This window comes from Balaenoptera ricei, chromosome 11, assembly GCF_028023285.1.
Source record: "Balaenoptera ricei isolate mBalRic1 chromosome 11, mBalRic1.hap2, whole genome shotgun sequence".
In the NCBI taxonomy this organism is placed as follows: domain Eukaryota; kingdom Metazoa; phylum Chordata; class Mammalia; order Artiodactyla; family Balaenopteridae; genus Balaenoptera; species Balaenoptera ricei.
In genome coordinates this window covers 104579556-104597803 of record NC_082649.1, presented here as the reverse complement: position 1 = coordinate 104597803, position 18248 = coordinate 104579556, and the positions used below count along the sequence as shown (strand labels likewise).

General features: G+C 63.9%; 1 protein-coding gene across 10 annotated transcripts in view; it reads right to left on the bottom strand.

Moving 5' to 3' along the window:
• Positions 1 to 18248, bottom strand: part of IQSEC1 (IQ motif and Sec7 domain ArfGEF 1) — a 334212-nt gene that overhangs the window by 35219 nt on the left and 280745 nt on the right. For 9 of the 10 annotated variants that reach the window (XM_059940474.1, XM_059940480.1, XM_059940483.1 and 6 more), the window contains 2 exons: positions 6250 to 6541; positions 571 to 1817 (listed from right to left, as the gene is read on the bottom strand). In XM_059940474.1, the coding sequence (XP_059796457.1) occupies positions 571 to 1817; positions 6250 to 6541 (1539 nt within the window). Of the gene's footprint in view, positions 1 to 570; positions 1818 to 6249; positions 6542 to 8879; positions 8902 to 18248 lie in introns of those variants that run through there. The other variant, XM_059940482.1, reaches the window with a different exon arrangement.

Sequence of the window (18248 nt, the reverse complement as noted above, 5' to 3'; positions counted from 1 at the left end):
GTCTGCAGCCACCAAGCAGGCTGGCCACATCCCCGCCACGGCCCCCTCCCTGGAGGAGCCAGCGCCAGGCCGGCGTCTGCTGACCCCAAATCCAGAGGCCCTGTGGATGGAAGTGAGGAGAAATCCGAGGTTTAACAGCCAGAGCCGCCAGCGGCCCCTCCGAGGGAATGCTCAGCCCGCCTGCCCTTCCACTTGCTATTTTCAGCCGTGCTAAGAATAGTGAGCTTTAAATACCAGCCGCCTGCCCCAGACCTGCTCTCAAGGCGGCCCCCACGGCGCCTTGCCAGAACGCGGCGTGGCGGCCACGCCACAGACCCAACGTACAGTCTCCCAGAGGGCGCAGGGCCTACCAGTGCCCTGTTCCCGGGTGCAGGCCCGAGTCCAGGCTGCACGGACACGGGCACGGACCTGCACCCGGCCCGCCCCTGCTCAGACCCCTGTGCCCGCACCACCCAGGGCCGGACGCTGGGGCCGGTGCGGCGCAGCAGGCGCCACTCCACGCGCCCCCCCCAAGCCCCCCCCCGGAGCCGCCCCTCATCCCGCCCGGGCCGCCAGCGGCCGGGGACTCACTTGTTGAAGAGGTTGAGGCCGATGCGGTAGTGCCGCCGGCGGATGACGTCGTTGCTGAAGGTGGGCGAGTCCCAGCTGTTGCGGGTCTCCTTGTGGTAGGTCTGCTTGCTGAGCGTCTGCTCGCGCAGGCTGTCGCGGGACGAAGACTCGGAGCTGCAGTTGATGGTGTCGTTGGAGTTGGACGTGCTGTTCAGGCTGTCGTTGTCCCCATCCGAGTAGTCCGACTCGGACTTGCTCTGCCTGTTGGCCGAGCCATTGATGGCCAGGTGGCCGTCCAGGGGCCTGGGCGCCCGGGCCCGCGGCTCCGGCTCCTCCCGGGGGAGGCCCCTGGGGGGCCCGTGGGGGCCGTGCTTGGGGCTGCCCTGCGGCCCGCCCAGGCCGCGCTCGTAGGCGCTCTGCCTCTTCAGCGAGCTGCGGTCCGAGCGGTCGCTGAGGTCCACGGAGCTGTCGCTGGGCGGCTCGATGGTGAGCAGCGGGAGGTGCTCCCCGCGCAGCCGCGGCTCCTGCGGCTCCAGCGAGGGCGTGCTCCGGCAGCTGGTGTCCGTGTCCCCCTTGTCGTCCTTGTGGGCCAGGGCCCAGTAGTCCTGGGCAGCACCCCCAGGCCGCAGCCGCAGGTCCGACTCGGCGCTGGACGGCCGGCGGCCCGCCTGCCTCGGGGGCAGGGGTGGCGACAGCTCCTCCTCGTCGATGTACAGGGTGACGTCGCTGTACGAGGCGGTCATCTCGTCCAGCTGGCGATGCTCGGCGCCGTGCAGGGCCGGCGAGGGCTCGGCGTCCCGGGTCCGCCCCGCGTCGGGCACGGGTGCCCCCTCGGCGTGCAGGCTGCGGCAGTTGAGTGCGTCGTCAATGGACTCGGCCAGCGACTTCACCTGCCGTGAGAAGGCGTCCTCCAGCTCCGTGATGGCATCCGCGAAGTCGCCGGCCGGGGCAGGGGCCTGGAGGGCAGGCGGCGGGCCCAGGTCTCCGCACTCGGCCGGCACCAGGGCCTCCAGCGGGGCACCCTTGTCGGTCACTGAGACCTGCTTGCCCTCGAAGTAGGAGCTGCGCACCTTCTCGGGCCCCTCGAAGGAGAACTGCATCCTCATGTTGGACAGCACGATGCGGCGCGACATGCGGTTCTCGGACATGGAGCTGCGCAGCCGCTCGAAGTTCTTGTTCATCTGGTACTGGCGGAAGGCTGTCTGGATGGTGCGGGCCGCATGGCGGGTCACGAGGCGGCCCCCATACTTCCGTTCTAGCATCTCCACCTGCGGGGGAAGGAGAGGAGTGTGAGCACGGCCCAGGAGGCCCAGCGCGTCCCAGGGGTCAGACCCAGCTAAAGCAAGTGTTCCCTGCAGGACTTCTCAGAACCTTTAAAGGGTGGGGGTTTCCCAGAGTTCTCTGGCCGCAGCAGCCTTTGGCCCTGGTGTGCCTGGGGCATGCAGTTGAATGAGACTTGGAGGTGGTGGAGGAGGTGCAGGCAGCCCCTCCAGAGACAGGAAGCCCGCGGCAGGTGCAGGTTAAGAGACAGGCCCGAGGGGCTTCGCTGGCGGTCCAGTGGTTAAGAATCCGCCTCCCAACGCAGGGGACGCGGGTTCGATCCCTGGTCAGGGAACTAAGATCCCACATGCCGCAGGGCAACGAAGCCCACGCGCCGCAACTACTGAGCCCGCACGCCACGACTAGAGAGAAGCCCGCGCCCGAGCAGGCCCTGGGCGCCGAGCACTGGCTGCAGGCCTCCAGCCTTGCTTCCGCCTGCGGCACTGCCCGAGGGCCTGGGCCTAGTCCTGGCCCTTCCCTTTGGCAGTGGAGTGACTCTGAGAAGCCTTGGACCCTGCGGTTGCTGAGTCCCATCAGACGGACCTCGCAGGGCAGCGGTGGGCACAGGTGAGACAGGCCCTCGGCACATGCCAGCACGGGGCTGAGGAGATGCAGGACCCTCGGCTGCACTCCTGGGAAGTATAGACAGTTTGTGGGGGCCCCAAGTCCCCTCCCTGACAGATGGGGAAACTGAGGCCCAGAGAAGAGGCCCAGCACACCCCTGGAGGCCTCCAGACCCAGAGCAGGCTCTGTGAGCCTGGCGATTGGGCCGGGCTGCAGGCAGGCAGGGGCGCTGGGACTCCCGTGTGTCACGTGGGCCTGTGAAGTCCTAGGCTCACGCCGGCCGAGGACTAAGGACAGCCCCCGAGGGCCACTCCCCGTGCCTGCTTCCCGAGTGAGGCCAGAGCCCGCTCTTCGGCACCCAGGAAAGCCCAGGATAAGGAGCTGGCTGGTCGGCCAAGCCGAGCCCTTGGGTGCCGGGCAGAGTGGCCCCTGATGTGGGTGGAAAGGCCTCGGGTCCCTGGGAGTGAGGCGTGCTCACATCCCGCGGGGGCAGAGCACCGCTGTCTGCTCCATGCAGGCGCCACGCCCACGCCGGTGGCAGGTGGACAAGGTCCCCACCCTCAAGAGGCCAAGTCTGTCCAGGACAGAGGCACACGCGTCACTGAGCAAACCCCAGGCCGTGGCTGAGTGGGGCAGAGGCTGCTCAGAGCCGCCTGAGGGTGGGCGGGAAGGGGGAGGGGGGCTCCCAGCCTCACTCAGGACTCAGGGTGGGTCCTGGTCTCCCTGAGGGATGCCAGCTCCCCCCAGACACAGACGTGCAGCTCTCCGGGGCCCACAGGAGGGGGAGCGGCAGGCGGGGCCGAGCGGCCCCTCGCACGAGAGGAGTTGGGGGGCGGGGTGAGGATGAAAATGACTTTTCAAAGCCCGGACCTGGAGTCAGCCAGGGCGGGTCTGTTTTTCCTCTCGCCCTGAAGTTACTGAACGGCATCCAAAGCGATGACCTCACTTCCGCATCTGTGAGCAGCGTCTGTTTTCTGGGTTTGGAGTGGAGCTCTGAAAGCCCACGGCGCCGACAAAGGGCCCACGGCTGAGCTCTGGGAAGCCCTCTCCTCTCTGCCCTCCAAGGCCTGGGTTCCGGGCCCCTCGGGTGGGAAGGAGGAGGGGCACCGCACAGGTCAGAGTGCGCTTCACGGCCCCTTCTCTCTTTCTGACTCTGGATCTCGCGAACCCTGGAGCGACACTCCTGGCCTGAGACCGTCCCCCAAATCTGGGTGGGGACAGGAGAGACTTCGGGAAGGCGGACGTGGGCTCTGTGCTGCGCTGTCAAAGCCCCCTCAGCCCCTCCTACCGGCCTCCCCCGGGGCACACACAGACCCAGGCCCGCTCTTACTCAGCTCCCGGGCCCACCGTGGTCATTCATTCTTCCTTCCGGGCCAGAACCGACCCAAGGCCCAATCTGAACGCTAACTGGGGGTGCAGGGCAGGGACCCCAACCCGTCTGTGCTCGCCTGCTGGGCACCACCCTCACCTGACACAGCGTCTGGTCTGCAGAGGGACCCCAGGAGCCCCCCGCCCCCTGCAGAGGGGGACAGAGGCTCTGACAAGTGACGGGACGAGGAGCTGAGAGGCTCACCCTCCCACAAAGCAGAACTGCCACCCTTGCCAACTCAGGCCTCCCGCTCAGACAGGAAACTGCCAGGAGGTGTGGAGGCTGAGGGCCAGCGGACACTGCATGACCTTGCACTGGGCTCCTTCCACTAAAACGGGGCTTTGCGCCACCCAGACTCCACCCTCTCATGGAACCGGGCACCCTACTTTCATTTGGAAATTCCTGTGTAATCTGTCCTGTTCCTATTTTCACCTTGACTGCCAGGAGGCTCAGCAGAGAGTCGAATGCTCGGTGGCCCTCAGCATCACCTCCCCACCCCTCCCCTCTTCCCGGCCATCCTTTCCGCCAAGTGGTTCTGCCTCTGGCCTTCGTGCCTGCTGTTACCTCTTCCTGGAAGACCCCGTCCTCAAACACCCAGCTCTGATACCACCTCGGAGAGGTCCCCCACACCTCATCCAAGCTGTCTCCTCCCACAGGTGCTCGGCTTCTCTCCCCTCTTTCTTCATCCCCGGAGTTTGTATCACGCTCTGGAATTAACCTGTGTCTTAACTGTTAACCTGTCTCTGGACCACAGCGTCTGCTTGAGGGCTGGGGCCGCACCCTGTCCCCTGGTGACTCCCTGGCGCCCAGCACGGGGTCTGGCACACGGTGGGCATCGGGCTAATGTGCGAGGGATGAAAATGAACAGCTGTGGCCACATCAAGGCTGCAGGAAGCATATGATTACCTCCACAGGCCTCTCTGAAGTTTTAACCTTTCCCACTTCTATTTTAATGGTCCCGCTGCAGACGTTTGTTACTATAAACTGTTTTTGATCCACTTTGGATATGGGTGAAACTGATAAATGGAACAGAGGCCCCTGCCGTGGGCCTGGCCACGAGGCCAAGCGCCACGAGGCCAGGGGTCTGTTTGCTCCCAGATATTTGCCTGACGGGGATCATGTGCTTCGGGCTCTGGCCACTTGCGGGCCCCACCCCCTCATGAGTCCCAACTCACAGGCAGACAGATACAGACCAGGGCAGGTAGGCAGGGCTGTCCAAGGTCACAGGGCAGCACCAAGAACAGGGAGACCCCGGGGGCCGGTAGGGACTGTGTCGGCGGAAGACCCGCCTGGGGCAGTACCCACACCGCACCGCTCCCCGCAGAAGTCTGGGGCTACACCAGGCCCAGACCTCCGCTCTGTAAGAGACAAACAGTTAGGCTGGGGAGCAAACAGAGGGTCCAGGCCAGGGTAGGCGTGGGAGGCGAGCGGGCAAGGCGCCTTCTGCAGCCTGGTGTCTGAGCGGCTGCCGGGCAGGTCCTGCAGCCAGGCCGGGGCAAGGGCAGCCGCCCGGGCTCGCGAGGAGACTGCCCACGGCTCAGGGCACAGGAGCTGGGGAGAGCGACAGGCAGGCCGGCCCCGCTGCTTCTGGCAGCCTGGGGGTGCTCCTGAAGCCTGGGGCTTTCTGCCAGAGCTTCGCACAGGAATTCTGAGTAAAGTGCCTACTACGTGCCTGCACTCTGAGGGGCTGCGAGTGAGAAGCCCCTGTCCCCTCATGAGCTCGCACTCCCTCTGCCCCCCACCTGCCACCCAACCGGGACCCCTCCCCTCTCTCCCATCAACCCAAGAGGCCAAGCGGGCAGGCCATGCATGCCCGTCCTCTGTACACACGTGCCAGCCCCACAGTGGGTCTGGGCCAAGGCCCCGGGGAGGAAGGGCAACCTGCAAGGAGGCGATTTCCCCCAGGACACGGGGCTGTAAACTGAGGGGTGGAATGAACAGCCTGGCCTCGCTGGCTGGGGACGGGCTCGCTGTTCGGTTCAGAGCACGTGCTCTTTCTGTGGTGAGCTGACCTCCCCCTCCCCGAGGGCCCCTCCTGCAGACCTCCCAAGGTTCAGCTCTCTCCCGGACCCCAGGACCTCCGTGGCCGCCACGGAACCCACGCGCACTGGCGGCACCAGGTCCTGACACCCAGCGTGGGCCCCGGAGCCCAGCGAGGAGGGCTGTGAGCCGGGCAGAGGCCGAGGCCGGACAGGAACGTCCCACGTCGGCTCCTTCCCTCGCAACCCTCCGCGCGTCGGGAGGAGCCAGCCCGGGCTGGGGCTGAGGCAGAGGCCACGTCCGCGGGGAACGGCCCCGGCCTTGGCGCGGCTGTGGAGCACGCGGGGCCCCCCGCGGCCCTGGGCGGCCCCAGCCAAGGGCCGCGTCGTCCGAGGCCGCGCAGGCACCGCGGCCTCCCCCAACCCCCAGCGCCTCTCCCCGCGTGGCCCGCGTGGCCGGCCGCCTACCTGCTTGTCCTGCAGGTCGGAGGAGAGCTCATAGCTCTCGGAGAGGGACCGTGAGCGCTTGATAGCCTCCTCCTCGGCCTGCTTGCGCAGGATGGAGGTCGAGTGCTGCAGCTTGGGCCTCCGCGTGCGCTGCTGGCCGGGCGGCCCCGCGTACAGCCCATAGGCGCCCCCTGGCGTGAGCTCGGAGTGGTCGGGGCCCAGGCCGGAGCCGGGCGCCGAGGGGCCCTGGCGGTAGGCGGAGGGGCTGTCCAGCGACGTGCCAGTCTCGCTGCTGGGGGCCTCGCCCTCGACGCTGCAGAGAGAGGACGGGCCTCCGGTGAGCGGGAACCCAGAGCCCAGGGCCCCGCAGGCGTCCCCCCGCCCTCCTACGGGTGGTCCCCAGGGGCGGCCGGGGCCCACGTGACCCTCTGCCCTGTGCCTTCCCGAGGCTCCCCTCCCCTTGCGGTGATTCCGCTTTCTCTGTACAGCTCGCCCCTCCTCACAGCCAGCACCCCTCCCTGAAGGACCCTGTTCACTGTGCGTCTCCCACGGGAAGGTCGGCCCCGTGGGTCCACTGACGAGCCCAGGACCTCGAGCGGGCCCGGCCCAGAGCAGGTGCCTAGTGACATTCACTGACAGACAGCAGGTCCCGTCCCCTCCACTCCCTCACTCCCACTGCCTGATGTAAGTAAACCACTCATTTTTTTTTTTAAACAGTAATTAACAAAATAGCTTTTCACTGCATACCTATGGGGGAGTCGGGCATTGTGCTGGTGTTTGCTATGGGCTGAACTGGTCCCTCCCCACCAACATGTGCATACTTCAAGCCCTAACAGCCAGCACCTCAGAATGTGTCTGCGTTTGGAGACTGTCTTTAAGGAGGTAACTGAGTTAAAATGAGGTCATGAGGGTCCTAATCAAACTGGCTGGTGTCCTCGAAGGCGAGATTAGGACACACACACACACACACACACACACGCACACATGGCCGACCCTGTGAGGATGCAGGGAGAAGAGGAGGGGCCTCAGGAGGAGCCACGCTGCCCACACCTTATCTCGGCCCGCAGCCCCCCATCGTGAGGCATCAACACCTGCTATCCAAGCCGCCCCATCTGTGCTGCTGGTTACAGCCAGCTTGGAGACAAACACAGAGCTGTGTGTACATTTTCTCTACATCTTAAAGCCAGTCTCCCTCCAGAGGACGGATTATTACCCCTTTTCCAGGTGAGGAGACTGAGGCCCACACAGCACAGGCCTTGTCCAAGGTTGCACAGGTAGAACGTAGGTGAGTCAGGATTAAAGTCCAACACCGGGGGCTCCTCTCCACCCCACCGCCCTCGTCCCAGGCCTGTGCAGATCCCTCAACCTTCCAAGTGCCCGGTGGGGGGACAGAGGGGTGGCTTACTCATCCCAAACTCATGACCTTATAAGACTCGGGACACAGAGAGAAGGGGGAAACGTGCAACCGAGTTTCTGGCAGCTTCTGGCGGCCTCTCCTGAGGTGCCCTGCCACTCCCCGGTCCATCGATCCCTGGGGCCAGGGAAGGGTCCCTCTGGAAGTGGCCCAGCGGAGGCAAGGGCCCACAGACCCGTGAGCTGCAGCCCGTCCTCCAGAGTCCCGCCTTCAGAGCAGTGGGAACGCCCTGCATTCAGCAGCTTCTGTGACCGGCCCACCTGCCCAGCTCCGCTCCCACTGTCCCCACGGGTCCCAGGGCCGGCAGAGCCCCCTGCCCAGCGTGTAACATGCCTCCTGGGGCGGGGGCGTGGGCACGGAGGCCCTGGGGCCAGCACACCCCAGCCCACCTCGCTGTAAAGCCCAGCACGTGCCGCCCAGCGGGCCGTCTAAGAAGAGTGCAGGCACTCCGCTCTGGCCCGCGGGGACACACAGCGGGTCTCCTGCAGCAGAGGACACCCCAGCCGGTGCCCAGGGGCTGGGGTGTGACGAGGGTCCTCCGCGGGGAAGAGTCCTGGGTGCCTGGCGTCAATGTGGCTTTGAGTCGAGGGCTCACGCTCATCGCAAGGCCTGGCCCCTGTCCGTGACCCAGGTGGGCCGCTCTCGGTGCCTCAGGCCCACCACCGCTCGAGACCCTCCTGCCGTTCGTGGTCACCCGGCAGCAGCTTCCTCGGGGCCTCGGGGGCCTGCGTGGGCTGGTGGACGGGGGCAGGGACGGGCAGCAAGGCAAACTCCCGTTCTCCTGATAAAGCCCACAGCCTGGGACGGACAGCTGGAGGGGAGAGTGAAGGAGCCCACGGGCCCCGGAGGCGATGCATGCCCCGGAGCTGCCCGCGGCCGACCTGAGCCCCCGCCTGCGCCGCGCCTCCCCAGGACCATCTCCACCTGCACCCCCACTGGAAGCACTTCTGTCAGAGCCTCTTCTGTCTTTCCCAGCAAGAGGGTGACAGCAAACAGAGAAGCAGCCGGGGCTCAGCTCGCCAGGATTTTAAACAGTCTCTGAGCCCTGAGTCTGCAGAGGCCACGGAGACGGGGCGGGGTCCGTGCGGGTCCGAGCGGGAAGTCCCTCCGTGCCTCAGGGGCCACTCCTGCCGGGGGCCTGGACTCTCCCCCAGCGCCCGACGCCCCCCGACAAAGGGGGTGTCCACCCTCACGGGGAAGGGGTTCGGCCCCTTACCCCTACCCCGCCCGCGCTCACCTGATCTCAGAGCGACGTGAACAGGTGTCAACAGGTGAAAGGCCGTTCCCCTATCCCCCCGCAGTGGGCCGGGCCGGGCCGGTCTGGGGCAGAGGGAGCTGAGGAAGGACAGGCAGGGGACTGCCCCGGACCCACGGCCACGCTCTGCCCTGCGGAGGGGCCAGGCCTGGCCGCCCGGCTGAGCTCATGAACAGGACATCTGTGCGGAGCCCCTCCGTGTGGAGGCTGGGCCCCAGCAGGAGGGGCGCACTCGGGATCGGATGCGGATGGAGGTGCTTGGGGGAAGGCAGGGGCTTTCTGGGGCTGTGCCAGCCCGGGGTTCCTGCTCTGCCCATGACCTGGCTCCCGACCGTCTCGAGCCAGCAGGTTCCAGAAGGTGCCTGGCGGAGAGGGCCGGGCCTCCTTTAAGGCCAAGAGAAGGGGTTGACAGTCACCTGCAGCCTCCTCTCCCCTGTGAGCCCGACCTTCGAAACACCCCTACCTGCCCACTGGTCAGCAGGTGTTCCAGGCCACCGCCACCGCGGCTCCCTGGATTATCACTCATGCCCCCGCCTCTCTTCTCCGCACGGCAGTCAGAGCAAATCCTGAGCACACGGGAGCCACATCGAGTGCCTCCCTGCTCCCCGTCACACTGGGAAGACACCGTCCTTCTTGCAATGCCCTTCAGGCCTGACCTCGGCTGACTGCACTTTGGCCCCTCTTCCCCTCGCTCACTCTATTCCAGCCTCACCGGCTTCCTTCCTCTCTTCTCCAAGGGGCCAGGGAGGCCTCAGGGCCTTTGCCCTGGCTGTTCCGTCTGCCTGGAACGCTGTTCCCCGGATCTCAGCACGCACCACACCTTCACCTCCCTTGGGTCTTTACTCAGTGCTACTTTCCAGTGAGGCCCCCACTGCTCGCCCGAGTTAAAACCACGCCGCCCTCTCCCAGCAACCCTAGTCCCACACTCAGTGGTCTGCCCACCAGCACGCTGTATAGTGTGATGTATTCTTGCTGTCTTTCCTTTGCCGTCTGCCCCCCACATCAGTATCCGAGCCCTGTGAGGACATGGGTCATTTTTCTGCGTTGCTGGCTGATGCTCCCCAAATGCCGACACATGTGCCAGACTAACAGGGCCCAGTGACACCTGCCGAGTGAGTGCAGGCACTTCCCAGGCCAGCCACCTGCCGGTCCCGGAATGCGGCTTCTTACATCACCCCCCGCCGGCACATCCCACCTGCCCCAAACCTAACCGGTGACGGTCGCCCATCACCACGCAGTGACGGAGCCAGAGTCCTGAGCTGAGTCACCAAGTTAGTCCCTCCCCTACGGCCAAACTCCCACCCTCACCCCATTCCATCTGTCCCCAAGTCCTGCCGAATCTACGTGAATGGGGTCCCTTGAGTTGTGCAACGTGGCAGCCCTTGCACACCCCCAAATCAAAACCTCAGACCATCCCGATAAGAAACGGCCAGGCCATCCTACGGCAGCCAGCGTGACTCACTGTCCTCCAAGGGATAAGGGGGCAAAAGCTAGCAGAGCACGCAGCGTAAGAACCCGTCTTGAGCCAGAGGACATCACTCCTTCATGGCCCCAAACAGCAGCGACACAGTATTAGACACCGAGAGAGTCTCCTGAACCAGAGCCAAAGCCCTGGCGAACGCAAGGACAACGTCTGGCGTGAAAACGCCCGGTGCCGACAAGCACGGGCAGCAGCAGATGCGCTCAGGACACGCCGCTCTAAACCTTTCAGGGCAGCAGCCAGACCTGGTCATTGACCTTCAGTCCTGCAGATGCCTGACCTGAACCCATGGAGACGTTTACCCACACCCTGGAGCTCAGGGCTCGAAGCCCGTCTGTCCTGGTTAGCACTCGCCTCTGCCCCCAGCTCCTTCCTGGGGGAGAAGGGACCGTCCCCTGAGCAGAACAGGCACCCCACAGCAGGATGCCCGCTGCAGGCTGCCCCAGGGACACAGCCCCCAGCCCGCCCTGCACGCCTCTTCCTCACCACCGCGCTCGACGGACGGGAGGGAGCTCCACCTCTCGCCACCCAGGTCCTTTCTCTCTTGGGGAAGCTTCTCCCAAAGCCTGTGTCCATCAGCCAGGACCGGACACCCCCGAGTCGGTCCTCAGCTGCCCACTGGAATTTGTGATCACGCACAGACTCCCGGGCCATGTGCCAATCTAGGAATGGGCGGGCACTGTCCCAAGTCCCTGCCATTCCCTGACAGTTTAGAGTTTCTGGGACGTTCCATGACAGTTCAGGCTGGTGCCAGCACTCTGAGAAGATGCTCCTGATCCACCAATCTCTCTTCTGGAGACTCACGCGAAGGAAATAAGACCGATACGCAAAGAGGTGAGTACAAGGAATTCCACCGCAGTGTTGTTTCTAATTATAAAAACTTGGAAATAATCTAAATGCCTGTCAACAAGGGATTGATTTAAATTAATTATATATCAATATACTGGAAACAATGTCAAGATGGGGGAAGGTTTAGCTTGATGGCTGTTCTTATGAAAAAGACTGGGGGACCTTTTTGGCTGACATGAGTTTAATACAAACCGAGAAGCCAGTCACTAACAAGGACGAGTAAAAAGCCAGAAGCAGACCCAGCCCTACCGTCCATTACAGGTATCGGATCATAGCGGAAAACCGTCTGAGCCCCAGACGGGTTCTTAAGCCTGGGCGCTTTTGCTCCCACCTTCTCCCGCCAGCCCAGGGCAGACATCGCTAATCCATCACAGACTCCCTTCTGCACATCTGCCAGCACGGCGCACCACACGACCACGATGGACGCCAGCTGGGGGCGAGAGGGGCCCCGTCTGCCAACCCCAATTACAGCACGAGGCGACCTCCCACCAAGGGCTGAGACCGCGTAGCCAGGAAAACAGCGGCCAGAGGGGATATGAGGCCTGCGGTCAAGCCTCTGACGGGCTGACAGGCAGAGGACAGAGCAGATCCTGCTGCAGACAGAACTATGACCGGCATCGCCCCGCTCGAGAAAAAATGCTCTCATGTGGTCAGGGCTGCTCTGGAGGTGATGAGCTCCCTGTCACTGGAGGTGTGCAAGCTGCGGCAGGTCAGACACCTGTCAGAGGTGTGGCTGAAGGACTCCTGCACTGGCTAGAAGCCGCCATCCATCTGCACCCCACTGCCCTTCACTTGCATTTCTTGGCCTCTGAGGCCACACCCAGGTATCAGTTCAAGTCCCACTTCCTCTACAAGGCCACCCCTGCCTGCTGCGGCTCCCGCTCCCGCGCTCCCGGTCACCGTGGAGATCACCTGGGCGAGTGTGTATGGGGTCCAACCACCCCACTGGGAGTCCTGCTCTCTGAGGGCTGAGTCCCTGAAAGCCTCAGCCTCCGGCAAAGACCGGGACCCAAGACTGGCTCCTTCCCGAGGGGCCAAGCTCCGCACATGCACAACGGGGCCCCGAGGCTACAGAGCGGGAGGGGGCTGTGTGTGTGTGCGGGGGAGCTGCCGAGCGGCGGGTGCCGGACAGCAGGGGGAGCTGCACACAGAGGCGTCCACACTGGCCCTAGAGGCCCAGCCCTACCCACACCGGCCTGGGGACTCCAAGCTCTGCGTCGCCGAGTTACCCCAGACCCCTCCTCCTCTTCTCCCGTTTTCCAAACATCCTTCTTGCACTAAAGGCTGGTCTGTGTTATGTTTACGTGGGGAAATGGCTGGATCACAGCGCCCGGAGCTTCCGACAGCCCTGGGATGACGGAAGCCACACAAGAACAGAGGACGCATCTGAAGCCTCCCCGCCTCCTCTCTGCCAAGCGAGGGGCTGGACGGGCTTCTGGCCGCCGCCTCCGAGCCAGACGTCTGGGCTGGAATTCTGGCTCCACTGCTCACCAGCTGTGTGACCACAGGCAGGAATCCTTCTGTGCCTCAGTTTCCTTTCCTGTAAGATGGGGGCGATTAGAGAGCCAACTTCACATGCCTGCTGTGAGGCTTTACAGAGTCGGTACATGAAAAGTCCTTAAAAGTTGCTCGGCTCATAAAAGCGCTTTCTGATTGCTGTCTCCAGTTATTCTGACTGAGAAGGCCTTGCCTGCATGTCCCAGCAGTTAGAGGTGGGTCACCTACCCTGCCTGCTATAGGGCCCCTCCTTCTGCAGACACGCCCCTGCGGCACTGAGCCACGAAAGTGGGTGACGGGCTCCCAGGGGAAGGCAGGAGGGTCCTAGAAAGGGGCCCAGGCCCCACAGCCGAGACGCCACATCCTGACTCTAGCTGGGGAGAGTCAGGGCAGGGGGCCCTCGGCCTCTTGGGCCACGGATGTCTAATTATGGCCTGTGAGGTCATGAATGACTTTTCTTAAGAAAGATGTTAGTCAGAGGAGGCTCGGGGCAGAAGCAGGGACCCGCTGCTCGCCCCCATCACTGATGACGCTGCTGACAGAAATAATACTAATATCTGTGTAGTCAGTGGTGTTCTAAGCTGTACGTGCAGCTCACTTAGTCCTCTTGACCACCCAACACACCCCACAGGCACAGAGAGGTTGGGCCCATCCTGAGGTCACACAGCTCACGAGTGAAATCAGAACCCCGGCAGCCTGGCCTCAGAGCAGACAGACGTACACCCTGTGCTTCTATGACTTCTGAGTGACACACACACACACACACACACACACACACACACACGGGTTTGGGTTATACAGCAGCAACTCTCGTCTGTAAACCTGCTGGGTACAGGAGCTGTGTTGGGTGTTTAACCTATGTGGCCTGTAACCCAACCACCATCCCTGGGGACCGAGGCGGTGGGGTGGAGGGGGGGTGCTATAGGCCACTGTCCCTTCTGTAGATGAGGAACGTGGGGCTGGTGGAGCTGAGTCACTGGGCCAAGGTCACCCATGCAGGGGACCTGTTCCCAGGTGGGTGCACCTGCCAGCTGGCGGCCCAGAGGAAGCGTGTGCAGTTGACGTGCTGGGGGCAGGGCTGGGGTTCAGGGCCTGGGGGTCTCGGGGTCGTGCATGGTCATGAGATAAGCCAGCCCGGGCTGCGTGGTGCCAGCTGGGGTCACATCACACGGAAAAGCCACCCTCTTCCGAGGGGGCCGGCCCCACACAGAGGAAGAGTGATCTGCAGGCCTGCCCGTCGTTAGACGCCCACGCCAGAGCCTCCCTCCAGACTCCCGGCGGTACGCACAGGCCCGAGCAAGACAGCCTCCCAAACACACACGCCCTCACACCTCCAGGCCTCGTGGCCTCCACCACACTCTGTTCAGGGTTTCTGATTTCCAGAAAGGGAGTCCAGGCCAGAGAGACAACTGACGCCCGGCCCTCGCAAGCTCCCCCTGGGCTCCTGTGGCTCTGCTGCCTAGGCCAGGTTCACAGAGGTGTGTCGCCCAGAAGGGGGGGGGACGGTCTTGCTCTGCACTAGGTTCTGGGGGAGGAACGCGGGCAGACCAGGGCAGGGTCTGGAGGGGAGGGGAGGGGAGGGGGGCAAGGAACTGGTGGCCGTGTCCTCCATCCTGGGGCAACAAGGGCAGGCAGGTCTGCGGGGCCACAGGCAGCGTGAAGGCAGCCCGGAGGCTTCGGGAGGTGAGGCGGTTAGCAGTTCAGCTACTGGGGAAGGGCTGCCTCGGCGTAGTGCAGGCGTTCCATCAGGGTCTGGAAAACCAGTCTTCAGGGACTGCTGTGGCTTGGGGTGGGTCGTCACCCACATACACCCACCCAGCGTGCCACGTGGGAGCCCTGGCACAAGCTAAGTCCATGCACTTAATCCCCGCCGTGACCCCGTGGGGAAGGCACGGCCCTGCCCCCTCCGCCGACGGGAAAATGCAGACTCAGGGCTCGGGGCTCGCCCACGTCCATGCATTTAATCCCCGCCGTGACCCCGTGGGGAAGGCACGGCCCTGCCCCCTCCGCCGACGGGAAATGGAGACTCAGGGCTCAGGGCCCACCCACGGATGCAGAGCTTGGAGCAGAGTCAGGATGCAAGCGCAGGCCATCCTCCCGGTCTTTCCCACTCTGACACGTGCCTGGCCCCGAGGAGCAGCACACGAGGACACAGGGCGGTTGTGAAGGGAGAAGTGGGTGTGCAAAGGGACAGAGAGCTGGTGTGCCCGCAAGAAGGGGGCAGAGGGCTTCCCCGGGGACCGCGGAGGCCGCACCTATGCCGGTCACCCACCCTCCTCCCTGGTCTGGGTGGAGGCAGCATCTCCAGGGAGGACTAGAGCCTCGCAGCCTGGACCACAGCTGGTAAGTGGTCCTCAGTGAAGACGGATGCCTAGCTGGCAACCGAAGGGACTCACGGATCCCGGCGGACACCCCTAAGCCCTTCCCTCCCAGGGGGGAGGAGCTGGGGACCCCCTAGACTGAGGCCGGGCAATGCTAGGCACCTCCCCTGGTGGGCGGGTTGGGTCCGCGTGACCTAGAAGGACCCCAGGAGGGGCGGCGAGCAGGAGCGGGTGCGTCTCAGCCTGCAGGGCTGGGTGGAAGCCTGGGGAGGGTGGAGGGAGGGGCAGAGCGGGCGAGCCCACGGGGGGCACTCGGGGCCTCCAGACACCGCCCAGGCCTCAGACAGAGGGGCTGCGGGAGGCTGGAGCCGCATCCACCTAAACACCCGAGGTCACTTCTGGCTGCTTAACGAGGAGCACCATATCCAAAATGCGCGAGGTGACGAGCTTTCTGGACAATCTGGAGGCGGCCCGAGGGCTTGGCAGGCTCAGGAGACTTCCTGCTTTTACCCAGTTCCTAAACTTGCTTTAATGAGGCTCTACGGTGATCACAAAGCCACCGAATAAACGCGTGTCCAGCCCCAGGCGCACCCTCTTTGCTGCCCAGCAGACCCCCGCAACACAGGCTCCACTGAGCTCCTGCGTGGCCCCCACCCACCCCTGGAGCCGCCCCATCTCGGCCCATAGCAACTCCATCCTTCCAGCTGCTCAGGCCAATAATCTGACGGCCCCTCTTGGCAATTCTCTTTTTCTCACACCCAACTCCCCGTCTGTCAGCAAATCGGGCCGCTCCACCTTCAAAACAGAGCCAGCACCTGACTGCTTGGCCTACCCCCCGCTAGCCCGGTCTGCGCAGGCCTCACCTCTTCCCTGCATTATGGCCACAGCCTCTCCAGCAGGCTCATCCGGCCCCGCTCAGCCCTCCATTCAGCCGCTGGGATCTGTTAAAACACAACTCGGACCAGGTCCCTCCTCTGCTGTCCCTCATGGGGCTTAGAGCCAAGTCCTCACGGTGACCCGGAAGGCTCTGCAGGACGGGCTGTCCCCCTCCTACCCCTCCTCCATGCCCCCTTGGCCAGCCCACCCCCACCCTGCTGGCTGTTCCTCCACATTCCTGACACACTCCAACCGCAGGGCCTTTGCACGTGCTTTCCCTCTGCCGGGGTCTTTTCCCAGACGTCCACCTGGCTCACGCCCTCACCTCCTTCAGGCCTCCGCTCAAAGGCTGTCCGAGCCTCAGCGAGGACCCCGGCCCTCCCCCAGTCCTCCCCTGCTGCATCTCTCTACAGTGGTATGCCACCGCCTCGCCACCATCTGTGGGAATGTCTGTCCCGTGAGATCTAGGCCCCAGAACAGCACCTGGCACATAGCAGGTGCACACACTCTGAACTACCCCTACCAAGCCAGGGAAGCCTTTTTAAAGAAACCCGGACTCCTGAGGGCTGCTCTGTCTGCCACGTGGACCGCAAGGTCTGTGGGAGCGGGACCTGGGCCCGGGTGGGCACCAACTTACAACAAACTGTCTCAGCCGGGCTGGCTCGACCCAACCCTCAGGTAAGGTTTCAGATCCTGGTTGGGGATGGCGGGATACGGAGCCACAGAGACCCAAAACACACCCAAAGTGACAATTTCAATGCAGAAAATCCACTCAAACATGACTCAGAATTGTCTAGAAATAGGTTTTTAAAGGAAAGCTGGAAGCTTTTCTACCTCCCCGCCCCTAACTTTTGGGCTCAAAAGGGACAAAGACCCTCTGGCCGGACACTGACACCCCTCCCTCGCGAGGTGGTGCCCAGGTGACAGACACGAGTTAACTGCAGAAGGCCTGGGGCATGTGGCCCCCAAACCGGGCTGGTCCCTAGACTCCCCTGGGAGACTCGGCAGCCGATTCCCACCCAAGTCTGGAGATCCCGAGAATTCAAAGGGTCAGCCAGCAGTGCGGCCCCTGAAACGGGACTTCAAAAAGAGCCCCGGCTGGTTGTGACCTGTGGCCTGTCTGGAATCCTGACTACCAAGCCAAGCCCCCCGTCAGACACAGAGGAAACTGGGGCCCAGGAGGAGAGACCCGGCCACCCCCCTCCCCTCCCGCCGCCCCACAGCCCTGGCTCTGGAAGCCCACCCACGGGCAAGGTGCACACCTGAGGCGGAGGGCCTGAGTCCAGCCCACGTGGCTCTGTTTGGTCTACACAGAGCAGTGGCCACCATCTCCTTTTTCTTTCTGAAGTGAGAACTAGGTACCGGGAGTGTTCACTCACCCGGATTTCTGGCTTTTCTTAGATAAAATCAGAAGAGAACGCATTCCCGCGTGGCCTCCATCGCTGAGCTCAGGGCCAGCCATCTGCAGTGCCCTGGGCCCCCGCCGGCCGCCTGCCTCGTGGTGGACGCCTGCCTGCCTGCCTGCCCCCCAGGTGCCGGGGCTCGTCCTGCTTCACCGGTGCCGAGGGCACAGAGCCGCAGCCACGGGCCCAAGTCCCCCAAAGGGGTGACTTCCCCTGGCCTGACCTCACGTTCCCAACAGTAAAACGGTCCAGCCGGGGCCCTGCAGCAGCGGCCTGACGGCTCAGTCCCCTCCGGGGCCCCCAAGGGTCATGGCGTCCGCAGGCCGGAGCCTAAGGATTCGGCCTGACCAGCTCCCTTACTGAGGCTTTAAACACAGCTACACAGCTAATAAGATAACTTACTACAGAATTTTGTTTTTTAAAAAAAGAATGGTGATTTTAAAACCTCACCGGTTTTAATCTCTCTCGAGATTTTCTCTGGACCTGAAGAGTCTTATTCACCAAACCACGGACGGGGCAGCTGGGCTGCACGGGGGCCGCAATGGAGGCCCCGAAGCAGCCGCCCGTGGGAAGGTCCGCCCTCCCCCAGGCTGGTCACTTCATCCCGTGAACGAAGCCAACTACATGACACACCCAGGTCAGGGCCGGGGACGCGGGGGGACACGGACAATGACGACGCTGGCGTCAGGACGGTCACGGGGGTGCATCAGGCGCCACAGGCCGGCGAGCAGAGCCCGAGCCCCAGCGCCCGAGGCGGGAAGCTTCCTGGGAGGCACGCACCCTCTGCCAGGACCCCAGGAGGAGCAGCGGGTGGCGGGTGAGGGCCCTTCCCGGCTCAGGGCGCTGCGCGTGTGGAGGCTGAACAGCGGAGGTCGGGGTCCACTGTGTGCACAAGGGATGGGAAAGCTCAGGCTGGCGGGACACA